Source organism: Uranotaenia lowii, chromosome 2, assembly GCF_029784155.1.
Source record: "Uranotaenia lowii strain MFRU-FL chromosome 2, ASM2978415v1, whole genome shotgun sequence".
Taxonomy (NCBI): Eukaryota; Metazoa; Arthropoda; class Insecta; order Diptera; family Culicidae; genus Uranotaenia; species Uranotaenia lowii.
In genome coordinates, this window is record NC_073692.1 from 425806629 (window position 1) to 425821963 (window position 15335).

Genomic DNA, 15335 nt, shown 5'->3' on the forward strand with positions numbered 1-15335 from the left:
AACCTGCAATCTCCGCTTCGGTACAACGGCGCGTTAGCCAATTCCACCACGGTGAACGTGATGGAACCGGCGAACACGAGCAATCGAGCTCTGCCGATCAACTGCTGAACCTTCTATCGAAACACCATGTATATCCCGCATGTGATCTTTCCCTCTATTGATCTCTCTTGTTTATCTAACCCCACCCATCGACTCGGGATTTTAGCCGAGCGAGCACATGGTCGATTGCTTCGGGTTTTGCCGCAACTTACGGTCAGATGAAGAAGCAATCAGTGCCGCTCAAGGTTCCGAGCAGACCAGTTACACAGGGAGGTGTTGCTCTGTTGAAATCAATACTGATGTTATGAAATCGCTTGGTACATCTTTGTACCTGAAAATGATCACATTTTCATATGTGATGAAAGAAATTAGAGAAACATGAACTATCAAAGAACGAAAGAACACAAGCCGTAAATATCATGAAAATTTCGAAAAAGATACAACGGCTCACCGACAGGACTTGAACCTGCAATCTCCGCTTCGGTACAACGGCGCGTTAGCCAATTCCACCACGGTGAACGTGATGGAACCGGCGAACACGAGCAATCGAGCTCTGCCGATCAACTGCTGAACCTTCTATCGAAACACCATGTATATCCCGCATGTGATTTTTCCCTCTATTGATCTCTCTTGTTTATCTAACCCCACCCATCGACTCGGGATTTTAGCCGAGCGAGCACATGGTCGATTGCTTCGGGTTTTGCCGCAACTTACGGTCAGATGAAGAAGCAATCAGTGCCGCTCAAGGTTCCGAGCAGACCAGTTACACAGGGAGTCGATGGGTGGGGTTAGATAAACAAGAGAGATCAATAGAGGGAAAGATCACATGCGGGATATACATGGTGTTTCGATAGAAGGTCCAGCAGTTGATCGGCAGAGCTCGATTGCTCGTGTTCGCCGGTTCCATCACGTTCACCGTGGTGGAATTGGCTAACGCGCCGTTGTACCGAAGCGGAGATTGCAGGTTCAAGTCCTGTCGGTGAGCCGTTGTATCTTTTTCGAAATTTTCATGATATTTACGGCTTGTGTTCTTTCGTTCTTTGATAGTTCATGTTTCTCTAATTTCTTTCATCACATATGAAAATGTGATCATTTTCAGGTACAAAGATGTACCAAGCGATTTCATAACATCAGTATTGAGGGAGGGTCTCAAATAATCATAGAAATATTTTTCCTATCCAAATACCCTCTCATGTCAAATTTGGTTCCATTTGCTTTATTAGTTTTTGATTTTTGTAAAAATTATAAAAGAGGCCCCCTCCCCCTTTCTACTGGAAAGATAGAGGGCCTCGAATAATCATTGAAATATTTTTCGTATCCAAATACCTTCCCATGTCAAATTTGGTTCCAATATCTTGATAAGTTTTCGAGTTATATGAAACATTGCAAGGTAGCCCCCCTCCCCTCTTCTTATCACCCCGATGAGAGGAGGGAGGAGTACCTAATATTCCTAGAAATATTCCTCGTTCCATAATACCACCCCATAATAAATTTGATACCATTTACTTGATTGGTTCTCGAGTTATGCAAAAAAATTATCTATTGTTTGGAAGGCCCCTCCCTCCCTTCATGAGAGAGGGAGGGGTGTCAAACCATAAAAGAAACCTTCCCCTGCCCCTCCCTGTTAATCTTAAGTTGTTTACGTTTATTGAGTCTGTTAAGCCTAAATCGGTTTAGACGGTGTTTGTCATTTTTAAAATGATATTAAAATCCACCTGTAGAAGAATGTTAATACACGGTTAATACACGCAAGATGTGGGTTCAAGTCCTATTGAGGGACCAGCCGACTTTCTTCCGCATGTTTTTCAACATCAATTTTCATCTTATCAATTTGGACTCATTTCTCTTACAAAAAAGATTCGTTGGCTGAATGTTTGAGTCAAAACCCATCTCTAGGTCGCAGTTTAAAATATATTATAATATTTTCAATTTTTAATGAAACAATTATTAGATTCTGCGAAGTAAGTACATAATTCATGTATCCTGCTCAAATAACTATTCTTAAATAGCTAAGATGCACATAAATTGCAAAAGTAAATACAGCACCATTACATTTGTTTTACCAATATCACGCATCGTAAACAATCCAATTAAAATTTTATTTGCTTAGTTTACCGTTGCTTATGACACTTTTTCAATTAACCATTTTTAAGGAAAATAGAGGCTCTTTACCATTGCCGACAAACGGGGAGAGGTCCTACATAATATGTATGGAGAAAAAAGTTACGCGTTTAGATGTTAGTTTGCCGCTTGAGCGAATTATTGACGCCTGGCCGTATGCGCACAATCGTAACAACAACAATAAATGCTGGCGCTAAGACCAAGCCCACCGGCCGTTGCCATTTCGATCGGTATTTTAGATGGTTTGATGGGTTGCGTTTTTATCTACTTACTGATTTTCGCACCCATTGTTGTCATCCAGATTGGTATTTGTATTTGTTTGTTTTCTGATAGCGACGACCGGCTGCGTTGCTACCGGGTTACTACATAAACGCATCCTGTAACAACCTACTGCTCGAATGCTATTTCTCGAATCAAGTTAGCGACTGCTGGTGCGATGATCGGTTGATAGATATGTTGCTGAATGTACTCGATTCGTGGTTTAGCAACCATTGGGTGGGCTTGGTCTAAGTTAGAAAAAAAAAATGGCTCGATGCTAGAAGAGGTGTTAACTATATACACGTCCAGCGATAGGGACAACCAACATCGGTCGAGAAACCCCCGGGGATGGATGGTTCGGTTTGGATTGATGGACATTCCGCGTGGTCAGACTGCCGTTGTCGCCCAACCAAAGTCAGCTAGTCAGTCAGTCAGTTCAGTCAGAAAGTGGCCGTCGGGCTGGCTGGAGGTAGCGCAAGTTTTTTCGATCTTTTTTAGCCAGATGCCTCATACCGTTTTGGTAGACACGATCGCGAACCGAGAGGTGTGACCATTTATTAAGAGTACGAGAGGCGCGCGCAAAAAGCCTTAATTTAACAACGATAGCTTTGCATACTTATATGAAGCGTTTATGATAATCATAAAGGCGACAACAGCGAAAAAGCTTTGGGTCTTTTTGCTGGAAGAAAGCAGCATCCCGAGAGATGCTAAAATGCGCTACACATTAACGAATACGAGATAAGCTTTCCTTTTGTGAGTTTGGGGTGAAGAGGTGTTTTTCAACGGGACTCGAGTGGCGTTTTGTAGGTCGAGCTCGTGACAAATTGGGACGACACATTTTTGATCAGTGATATTTGAGGTGCTGGAGTCCAGTTCAAGTTCAGTCCTCCTGGAGCCTGGAGGCTGTGTAGTGTTTCTGGTGCCATCGTGGGCACTGAAATTGCGCCGATCAAAAGGTTATCGATACCCATATTTGTGAAGTGAAAAGTAAGAAGATAACACGTGCAATCATGATGCGTGGAGCACGTTATAAGAGTCCAAGTTCAGTTGGGCTTGTTGTGTTGTTGTTTTTGATCGCAGGGTTACAATCATTCGTGGCAGGGCTTTTGAATATCAGCACGGTACTTCGCAGTTCTGTTGGGTTGACTAAAGACCTGTTCGAGGTGAATTACGGCCATCCATCGTTGCGCCAGTCGTACGATTACGTGATTGTGGGTGCTGGTCCTGCAGGTTGTGTTTTGGCCAATAGACTGTCTGAGGATTCTTCCAAGAGTGTACTGCTGCTGGAGATCGGCAAGGGAGAGATTCCGGTTTTCACTGACCCACCCTTACTGGGCCCGACTCTTGCCTCGACCGATTTCAATTTTGGCTACCAAACCGAAGTGCAAAAATATGGATGCCAGGGAATGCGCGGCAAAAGGTGCAGTTGGGCTCATGGGCGAGGAGTTGGAGGTTCCTCGATCATCAACAACGTCATCTACACCAGGGGAAACAAGCGAGATTACGACAGCTGGGCCAAGGCCGGCAACACTGGCTGGGGCTGGGAAGATATGCTGCCCTATTTCAGGAAAGTAGAACGCGCCAACATTAGAGACTTCGATAACAACGGGTTCCACGGAAAGAACGGGCGCCTGTCGGTCGAAGATTGTCCTTTTCGGTAAGCTAAAGTGTCAATCAATGTGAAGAGCATATATAATTCTATTTGAAACAGACATACGTTGGTAAGATTAGCTAATCCAATAAAATACTGGTTGATATTTTGGTGTCCTCTTTTTGGTTTTCTTTTGGCGCACTGTTCGAAGATGGTCGAATGCTTGGCCTTAAAACTAACAAAACAGCCATTCACATTATTGCAAAAAATATTTTGTTGAAACATACCTACTAATGCGGTTACTGATGATTGAATTTTAACTATTCACAGATAATTTAGCAATGTAATTTAAAAAATCGATTTGAAAATTTCAAAAATCACCAAAGGGGGGACAGAAGGAAATCCGGATAAAAGAAATTACGAATACAAATTACTTTAAAGTGAATAAATCGTCGTGATCTGGTGTTATCTCCAAAAATTTTTTTTTCCTGAAAATCGACTTTCTGGGAGTTTTTTTTTGAAAAACGACCTCTTGTCGGAAAAGTCGGAATGTCCCAGATAGTCGATTGTTGACAAAAAATATTTTTTCGAGATAACACCACGTTTTGCTGAATCATCATTTCCGATCGAAAACGCTCACTGATCGTGAGCTCAGAAGATAGTGAGTTGCTTTCGGAATACAGGTAACTGAACTTTTCTTATACCGTGGTTGAATTTAAGGGAATATTTCGATTGTTTTGATTCAGTAGGATTATTCAACCAAGTAGACTCACAACACTTAATTGACCAGATTTGGACATTTAATACTAAGTCATCTGGCATTTGAATTTAGATTTTTCCGATTTCAACAACCGAAACTTTGAACGCTTTGAGGCACCTCTAAATCAAGTCCGATTGAGCTGAAATTTTGCACAAGTCAGTATTTTTTGGGTCAACCTACAAAATGTATATGGTCGGTTTTCGAAATTTAACATGGCCCTTTTGGCTGTCACCCTTATATGTAGCTAAAGCATGGATTACTACAAATCTGGACGCATTAAAACGGGTCTATTTCGGAGCAATGTAAACGAAATAAAAATGTTTTGTACTTGAAATGTAGGGTTTTTATTGCACTTTAAAGGAAAAATAATAAAAAAACTATTCCGATGCTGTTTTGATGAATTTTCGAACTTTTGGTTGAGTATCACTCATTATAGTTTGAACACCCTATTGGCTGACCTCAGCGGCCATTTTGTTCCACAATCTCTTCATCTCTGTTGCTTCCCGAGTCGTTCTACCATTCTTCTTCATCTTCTGCTTGACAATCGCCCAAAATTTTTCGATAGGGCGGAATTGAGGGCAGTTGGGTGGGTTGATGTCCTTTTCGACAAAATCCACCCGTTGACCCAATACCACTGTAGAACCTCCTAGCTGTAGTGGCAGCTTGCCAAATCTGGCAAATACCTTGCCAGATCAAACACTTTCTTGCACACTTATCAGCAAAAACGAATTTGAAGTTGCCGGGGACATCACCATGACCAGTGCAGTGCACCACTGCAGTGGCTTTACATAATTTTTGGCCAGAAAGCTGCCCAAAATCCATCTTCACGTACGTTTCGTCATCCATGAGGATGCATCCGTCGAACTTCGTTGGAATCTTCTTGTATAACTTGCGGGCACGTCCTTTGGCTACTAAATTCTGCTTCAATGTCCGGTTTGATTGCTTACTGGTCCAATAGGATTGTATTCCTTCGCGTAGACGAATTCTGCTGACGGTGCACCGGTCGGCGTTGAATTTCTTGGCAATGTCACAGTCCGACTACCCTGTGTTTTCCTTGATCGTTCTCAACACCTTCAAATGCAGTTTCTGATTCTTAGGTCCACTATAACGCTTGGTATGAACCTGCCGATCTATAGTACGCATCTCACGGAAACGTTTGAGAACGCTACACACGGTTGATTTGACAATTTTTAACGATTTCGCGATTTTTGAACCCGACCACGTGGGTTTTTGACGTGGGTGTTCAAAATTTATTTTCATCTCGCGGCTTCCATCACGTGTAACTTTTTTGAAACAAAACGAATCGTAATGAAATTTTCAGCACTGGTAGAAGAAACATTCCTCTACAAAGTGCAACATTCCAGATCCGATAACTGGGAGCACTATGGTAAAATAAATAGTGCGTCCAGATTTGTAGTGAACCATGCTTTTGAACAATTTTTTAAGGTATGTCCTTTAACATCAAGTTCTGAGAAATTTCGATGCTGAACAAGTTCCCCAGACCCCAGACCCAGACCCAGACCCAAGGTTATCGCAGACAAACGAATTTACCTTAAAAAAAATTGTCAAACACCAAGCCATTATTATTTCAAATACAGATTAATTTTGGAGCATTCCATAAAAAGATTAGTCAAAACAATTTGTCTAGTTGACTACAACTTGAAAACATTAGAGGAGAATGGGGATACTTGATTCCTTTTTCTTAATCTTATCATATATGTATTTGTGGAAAAATTTTGCGTATTGCCGTCTTTTGCATTTCCGAGAGCGTGTTATTACAAGCTCTTATGCTGAAAAAGTTAGATCGATACATGAACCCACAGATGAACAAGAAGCGTTTTCGTGGGACTATAAAAAATTGTTATATTATGAAAATTTAAGGAGACTTGATCCTTTATTAACGAAGATTTGATGCTTAAATCAGGATGCCATAAGCTTCGGAAAAATAGTCAAAAACTAAAGATAAAAGTTTCATGGACTTTTTTGGCCATATTACATTTAATTTAACAGTTTCAGTGTCAGACAAAAACAATTCTAAAAATTTGCCTACTACCTAGCATAGCATACTTAAAGGCGCAATTTTTTAATTTTTAGCTAAAATGTACTTTTTGAGTCCTTTTTATCAGAATATTACTGAATCAATATTTATAAGTCATTGGATAAATATTGTTAATATCGTGCTTTGCTATGATCACCATTTATTCGGGAGAAAAATATATCTTTTTAGACTCGAGGGATTGAGTGAACCCATAACATACATTTTGGAAACTTTTTTTTCAAATCAAGATTGCTTTGAAAAAAAAAATGGCATTAAGAAGTTCATATTTACTTTAACGATTAACATATTGGAATAAATAATTTTTTTAATAGTTTTTTCGTGTGGGAAACATTTTATAGTGATAAAAAAATCTTCAAATCACATTTTGCTACATTTTTCAAACAAATTGTAATAAATAAAAAAAAAAAAAATGAGATAAGAGTTTTGTTGTTTCGTTCTATTTTGGAGGTTTTTAAGAACATTTGATTTATGTGAGATATTACAGTTTCAAGATATGGCTAAGAAATAGAGTATCAAGTTTCAAGTAATTTTCGCGACTACAAATTAACTCAAAAGGAAAAGTTTTAAACATATTTTACGTATTATATACATCAACATAAGGGTTTTAGTGATGGAAAAATACACCGATGATGAACTGGAAACGAAATTCTGTTGAAGAATCGATAATTCTGCTGTAAGTTGTCATTGTTCCATTTGAATGATTTTATTTTAATTAAATAGATATTGGGTAGTTAACTTTCTTGTTTTTCAACGCTTTTTCACTTTTCTTAAAGGCCCAAAATCTGTTTAAAAACAAACAAGCTAAAAATGTCTGAAAATGGGAAACCAAATTGCAAATCACATGATTCAGTTTGAACATAAGTAACGACCAAATTCACGTTTCTTCTATATATACGAGTAAAAAAGATACTGCATTTAAATGTATGCCTTCAACGAATAAATATTTTAAGTGTTTCTGTCTAAGCATTCAAAAGAAAATGAAGAATTTAGAAGCTACGAAGTTGAAGCGAGTTCAAATTTCCCAATCATCGCTATGAATTTAATCATATAAGGGCAAAATAGAGAAACAAAGTTCAAGAAAAGAGTTGCCTTTACATTTAATTACGTAGATCAAATTTCTGAAATTCATAGTAGATAAACGGTAAACCAATTCAAACTTTAACACTCTAAGTGCCTTAACAAAAATTATTCTGTGAAATTCGTCCCGGGGAATGATAAGTTATAGCTGTTGAGTTTGGAAGATCAACAATTTTTGACTTTGGGCTTTAAGTGTTTAAACTAAAGCCCAGGCGCGGTCCTATGGGGGGGGTGATCGGGGTGATCACCCCCCCCAAGCGGCAAAAATCCGTTACAAAATACTCGCAAAAGCCCTAATTTGTATAAAAAGTTGGAATTTTTCTTAGTAGATGAGCTTTCCAAATTTAAAAATTTTCCACTCCGTGGGGGTGTTTATTCAAAAAAAAGTTAATTTATCACTTAAAAGGCTCAATATTGAAAATGTCGGTCCACCAAACTCAAGCAGCTGTAACTTAGGAGACCCTGGACTGAATTATACCAAATAACTTTTGTTGATAAGTTACTCAACAAAAGTTTGTTGATGAGTGTTGATTTGGAATTTGCTGTTTATAAAATGTAGGGGCAACTTTTTTTTAAATTGTCACTAATTTCCCTCATATGTCTCAATTAACACGAGCAAATTGCAACAAATATTAGTATTTGCTTCAAATTCAGAGCTTCTGAATTCTTGATTTTGTTTTGAATTTAATGAAATGAAAAATTTGGAAAAGTCATATAGGGGGGTGAAAATGGTTATAACACTGAAATACTTGAAATATTTGTTCTGCTTTCATTATACATTTATTGCCTTCAATTGCAAAATAAAAAATCAGGTTCTGAATCACAGTAAAGATTCTCTTTCGCGAGAATTTTTCACCTTCAATTAATCCACCATTCAAATATAAATTATAAACTTAAAATTAATAACCTGTATTAAGACATTCAAAAACAAAAATTTAAATTTTAGATCTGATTTTATTTAATTCTGTTTGAAATGTATCATCCAACATTCATTTTATGGATGACTATTAAAAAAATACAAGTACTGGCAAACAGAAATCGAATATGAAATATTCATAGTAAGAATTTAAATTTAAAAAAGTTTTCTCAAGAGATTCCAGCAACAATAAATCGAAGAATTAGATTACGTTTTATGACTTTTGCGTTTCCTATGAGTTTTTAGTGCCAAAAAGGAACAAAATATTTATATCAGCTGTTTCAGGAATTGGTGTTGGAGATAGAGATTCAAATTCATCTCTAGAACCCAAAATCTGCATTCAAAACTATAATACAAGAAAACAAAATTTACATTTTCCGGAGTGCAAAGAATTTAAAAACTAATTTCAACAATTTTTTATTATTTTATCAGCTCTTTTCTCCGGGATAAATTTTGAAAATACAAGGGTCATTGGAGAAATTTGTGCACTTTTTAGCAAAAGTGTAAAATATAAAAAAAATTGAAAAAAGATATTAACTTAATGATCAATTTTCATAAAGACTGTGAGTAGTTTACCATGAGAAAAAATAAGCATTTAGTAAAATACCAAGATTATCTAGACGAAATCTGTATTGTTTTTTTTTTTTGGGAATTTGTTACTTTTTAGCATTCTTCCGTCTGACCTGCATCGTTGAATGAATAAAGGATAATGAAAAGATTTAACATATTTTTTGTTGTTCATGTTAGTTTCTTCATCAATTATCATTGATCGATTTCACTCTGAACTGCTAAGTTTAAAAAATTACTCAATGCCAGAAAATAAGAAGGGAAAAAACCGACAAAAAATCGAGTCTGAGACACAAAAAGCTTTCAAAATCAGTTTGCCACGGTTTTAATTTTTCACTTGTGAATTAAAACTATCCCCTTATCATTCCACTATTTTGTCGGCAACGAAAACCTTGAATTTTTAAAATCTTGCAAAATTTTAAACTCGAAAATCTTTCGGCAAAAAATCATTTTTTTCGATTTTTTTCGGTCGGGGGTCGCTTGAAAAACCTTGAATTTTTTAAATCTTGCAAAATTGTAAACTCGAAAATTTTTCGGCAAAAAATCATATTTTTCGATTTTTTTTTGGTCGGGGGTCGCGCGAAAAACCTTGATTTTTTTTTATCTTGCAAAATTTTAAACTCGAAAATTTTTCGGCAAAAAATCATTTTTTTCGATTTTTTTTCGGTTGGGGGTCGCGCGTAAAACCTTGAATTTTTTAAAATCTTGCAAAATTTTAAACTCAAAAATTTTTCGGCAAAACTTCATTTTTTCCATTTTTTTTCGGTCGAGAGTCGCGCGAAAATCCTTGAATTTTTTGAATCTTGCAAAATTTTTAACTCGAAAATTTTTCGGCAAAAAATCATTTTTTTCGATTTTTTTCGGTTGGGGGTCGCGCGAAAAACCTTGAGTTTTTCAAATCTTGCAAAATTTTGAACTCGAAAATTTTTCGGCAAAACTTATTTCGATTTTTTTCAGTCGCAAAAATCATGCAAAACTGTCAGAAGATCTTTTAGTAATTTTTAACCAACACTCCTGGATTTCAAGATCTAAAGCAATTATGTCACCGATACTCCTTTCAGCCCATCTACACAATAATATTGAAATTTTAATTTTAAATTTAGCTTAAGGTTTGATATTCTTAATCTGAAAGCTTGGCTATTTCAATTGCAAATTATTGAGACTGTTCACTAAAGAAGAATATTAACATTCAGAATTAACCCTTCATTTCATAATTTGCTTTATAATTCAAAATTGTTTAAAAAATTGGTAATTATGTGAAGGTGAACAAAGATAAATCACTTTTCTTTAGAATTTATTTGTTGTAATACAATTAAATTTTGAATGAAAACTTTAAATTCAAGAGCTAATCAAATAAAATTCGGTTCCAGAATTTAGAAACTGATTTTAATAATCGGTTTTATCTAATAATTTATATTTAAAGTCTTGATTTTATATATTGTGTTTCCAAATTTGAAAATTATAATACTAAATTTCCAAATCACGATTCGTAAAATATCCCAATGAAGAGTTCAATGCCCGTTAGTTATGTTTGTTAATTTGTTTATTGCGCTTATCGGTGAAAAGTAAAATACTTCCGATAACTTATAAAATACCAGAGCGCTAATATTTGGAAGCTCAGGAAAAAAATGAAGATAACTTGAATTTTTTTCTACGTGTCATCTCTCAACAACGTGTGAATTATTTTCATAAGAAAAATTTCATTTATAACGAGAAATTTTTTAAAGAGCTCTTAAAGTGATCATTCTAAAATACCAGATATAGCTACAAATTAAAAAAATATCAACATTTTTTCGCAGTGGTTATTATAGATTCGCTGGTTGTTTTATAAAGGGATAACCCACCATCCCCCCTCCCCCCGCAACCTCTCCCTTCTCCTTTCGCTCACTCGAATGATTGTTTTTTTCATCAGATATTAACGTTCCTTTATATTGACTGATTTTTGAAAATTGGAAAATCACCCCCCCCCCCCCCCCCAAGAGCCGACTCTAGGACCGCCCCTGCTAAAGCCGGATTAACGGGGGCAATTGTCCCGGAACCAAGGAGCAAAATTTTTAACGTTCTTATACTGCTCATCATCATAATATCACGAATACTTCCACTCTAATATAAGTCATGCCGGATTTTTGTATTGTTTTTCTATTCCAATTTCAATCTTAGATTTAAAATTGCAAATGAAACTTTTTTTTCGATGGACTGGAGGGCTCGTCCAATCGCCAAAAAAATACACTAAATGCTTTCTATAGGGCTTCAGAAACTTCTAAACCCATCATAGTGTTTGAGACAATTGTAGATCGTGGCTTGTTACAACTTTGTTTCAAAGACAGCGAACCATTTTATCCATTCTACAACGTGTCAGGTTCAAAAAACTGTTTTTTTTCAAGAGATATATTTTACTTTGACTGTAACTCCTAAGGGTGATGTGATAAGACTTTACCATATTCAAAAAACTTGTGTATTTTGATTAGATAAACAACTTCGTCGAAGACATCAAAGTCTTAATGTGCAAAACAAAAAAGTTAGCTCTGCAAAAATTTTGAAACTAGAATATGCTCCATGTAAAATTGAACAATGTTGCTGAAGACATCCAATGTCTATCTCTTCATCCCTAGGCGCTATTAATTTCGCTAGATTGATATTAATTAGCTAGATTGATGTTCTGCACCACTGTGCAGTGCAGTTTAAATGGGATTTTGAGACATTTTGCTCTTAAAACGATAAAAATATATATTTCATAAAAAACTTTTTTCTTTACTAGCCGATTGCTTTTTATGAAAAAAAACTTTTAAAGCCTAAATCAAGACAAATATTCTATCCCAAGACCACATCACGGTTGAAGTTATATAAAAAAAGTTTTTGCAGTTTCTATTTTAAAATTTATACCATGTAGTCCGAGATATTTGTATTTATATATGTACGAGCATTTTTTTCTCTTAGCAAAATTTCATCATTATATAAATCGAAAACTGTTCTATTAAGATTTTTAATACATCATTTTAAGATTCATTAGAGATCTGGGTCAGTTTAAATTTTTTTTTATTTTGTGAAAAGTGGCACCAAGATTTTTGGTGGATAGCTAAGACCCTTATTAAGATATTAAATAAGAATGAGTGTGAGGACTTGAGGGGAAACTTGTTTTTCAGATGTTCAAAGATAGTGAAAATTCGTGATATTCGATCGTTATGCATTTGTTCTCGGAATACAAAATCTATTTCAAATTTCAATTCCTCAACATAAGATATAAATTATTTGATTTTTTTTGAAGATATCCTAACCATTTTTTTTTCAAACAATTTTTATTTGAGGCTTATTTGATAGCATTTTGTTTTTAGAATAATTTTGAATGTCATCGAACACCTATAATAAACATTGTTTTAATAAACGCTTTACAAGGAATTTTACATACATGTATACGTGGTCGGTTGAATGAAAAGTTTCTGAAAGGCATTAGTTCATGGCAAGTTTAAAAAAAGTAAAAATAAGGTTTTGGCTAAACCTTCCAGAGCGTCCGCGCTAATATGCGACGGAATCATAATAAATTCTTTGTTAAAAATACTCTCGATGGATTCCATTTCTTCTTGAGTGTTCAGTAGTCAGAAAACCTACCTTGATGTTTTGATTCAATTTTAACTTACATCTATGTGAAATGACATAAATGATATTCGTAAGTTCAACATTCGGATTGTTTTAGATACAATTTTTATTATAGCTGATCTGGTAAACCTCGTTTTAAATTTAACTTAATAAATCGTTATAAATGGTCAACTTCATCTACGTGTCGTTAACTTCTTCGTGCTTATGAATAATTTTTTATGAAAATTGTCTTATAGTTTTTTCGAGCTGTGCCTCATTTAAAGTTGATTTTGTATGGGATAAAAAGTGAAAATCTGGAGACTATTATACAAACCATCTATGAACCAAAAAACCCTTGGATACCAAATTTCACTTCATTTCAACCGTCCGTTTATACGTGATGGCGTTACGAAGGAAACACTTCCATTTTTGATATATGAGATTTCAGCAATTTTTTAAAAATAAAAATAAATAAAAATTATACCTGGGATCGAATATTTTTAATAATAATTCACCACTCACGGTAAATTATATTGTGATATAAAATCTTAAGAGAATATCATATTTTTAACATGTATTTTAATCTACAATTCCAATCCCACCCAAAGATCCAATTACATGCAAATATTCAACTTAAAATAACGCCAATAATTTTTACAATTTATCTACCATAACTTTTCCAGACAGTTGGTTGAAATTATTTATTTTTTCTTTATTGAAACAAATTTTAGCTATGTTTAGCTGCGGTCGTACTACTTGAATTTGATTCTTTAATAACAAGATAGAGTTTTGACAAACGATATGGCGATTATTTTTTTCCAATCAGCTTAAGTTAATCACACGCAAAAAAAAAATTAAAACTGTTTATTTTTCGTAGCAGATATCCTAAAATGTAACCTTTTTTTTCTCACTACAGATCGAAAATCGCCCAAGCTTTCGTAAAGGGAGCACAAGAAGTGGGATACCCTTATCTGGACTACAATGCGGGCGATCTGATCGGAGTGTCGTACCTGCAAGCGCATACCTTCCGGGGTCGCAGAGCTACTGGGGGAAATGCATACCTGAAAGACATCGTCGATCGACCAAACTTGCACATCATGACCCGCTCGTGGGCCACCAAGGTGTTAATCGATCCTCGTAGGTTCATGTTTCAGCGATTGAATACCAATGTAACGTGATACAAGATGGGGTGTTTTAATTTCTTTCAGAGACCAAAGAAGCGACGGGTGTGAAATTCGTTCACGGTAAGCGAACTTATAGCGTTGAGGCAACGAGAGAGGTGATTCTTTCGGCTGGAGCTTTCGAGAGTGCGAAATTGCTGATGTTGTCCGGGGTCGGCCCAGCCAAACATTTGCAGAAACATGGAATCAAGGTGCTGCAAAATTTACCAGTCGGGAAGCAGGTGACGGAACATGGAGGAGTTTTCGGTCCCGTGTTTATAGTTCACAATGATCCCGACGGACTTAGAAGCCTGGAACAGGTAGCAACGATCAGCGAGTTTCTAAAGTTCAGAAATGGCACAGGTCCTTTGACCTCAAACTCAGTAGAAAGTCTGATGTACGTCAAATCACCCGTAGCTGAAGATCCCGACCCGGGACTTCCGGACGTGGAAATTATGCAAGCGTTTTTGAGCTTCGGGTTTGATTCTTCACCGGCAGCAAAATTCGCCTATCAATTGTCGGACGAAGTAGATGAAGCATATTTCCGACCGCTGAATAAAGTTAGAGCATTCATGTATCTTCCTATGCTATTGAAGGCACGTGCTCGGGGTCAAGTACGACTTAAGTCTACCAATCCCTTCAATCATCCGGAGTTTAGGTACCAATACTTTGAAGATAACAGAGATGTGGAAGCCTTGGTATATGGCATACTGCAAGCAATTCGAGTGACTTCACAACCATCGTTTAAAAAGCTGGGTGTTGAACTGTATGCCAACAAAGTTCCTGGATGTCAGCAGCATAAATTCAACACCCTAGATTACTGGCGGTGTCATGTAAGAACACTCACAGCCACCTTTCAACATCAGGTAAGAAAACAGTTATCAAATTTATACAACGAACATCAAAACTTTTAAATCAATCTGCTTATTTAAGGTGGCGACTTGCAAAATGGGACCGTCCAGTGATCCGGAAGCGGTAGTGGATCCTCGCTTGAGAGTGCACGGAATCAAACGACTCCGGGTGGCGGACGTGGGTGTTATTCCCGATTCTCCCACCGGTCATACCAGTGCGCATAGTTTCGTTATAGGCGAAAAAGCGGCTGATATGATTAAGGAAGACAATCGGCGGCGGTAGCGCAAACTAGTAAATTGCTAGTACCTGGTGTGACTTATAGAGTCGTTTTAGACTTTGTGTGCTGCTATAGTGTAGGTAAG

The 15335-nt window shown here is 36.4% G+C and overlaps 1 protein-coding gene across 1 annotated transcript; it reads left to right on the plus strand.

Annotated features, from left to right (window-relative positions):
- Positions 1–2845: 2845 nt before the first annotated feature.
- LOC129744018 (glucose dehydrogenase [FAD, quinone]-like) lies at positions 2846–15335 on the plus strand. The gene is made up of 4 exons (XM_055736324.1): positions 2846–4075; positions 13878–14098; positions 14170–14987; positions 15055–15335. Exons 1-4 carry the CDS (start codon positions 3429–3431, stop codon positions 15253–15255), a joined length of 1887 nt encoding a protein of 628 aa, XP_055592299.1. The 5' UTR covers positions 2846–3428; the 3' UTR covers positions 15256–15335.

Coding starts and splice junctions, on each gene's coding strand:
- LOC129744018 (XM_055736324.1), top strand. CDS start 3,429: ATGATGCGTGGAGCACGTTATAAGAGTCCAAGTTCAGTTGGGCTTGTT. Junction 4,076..13,877: donor GTCGAAGATTGTCCTTTTCG/GTAAGCTAAAGT, acceptor TTCTCACTACAG/ATCGAAAATCGCCCAAGCTT. Junction 14,099..14,169: donor CAAGGTGTTAATCGATCCTC/GTAGGTTCATGT, acceptor AATTTCTTTCAG/AGACCAAAGAAGCGACGGGT.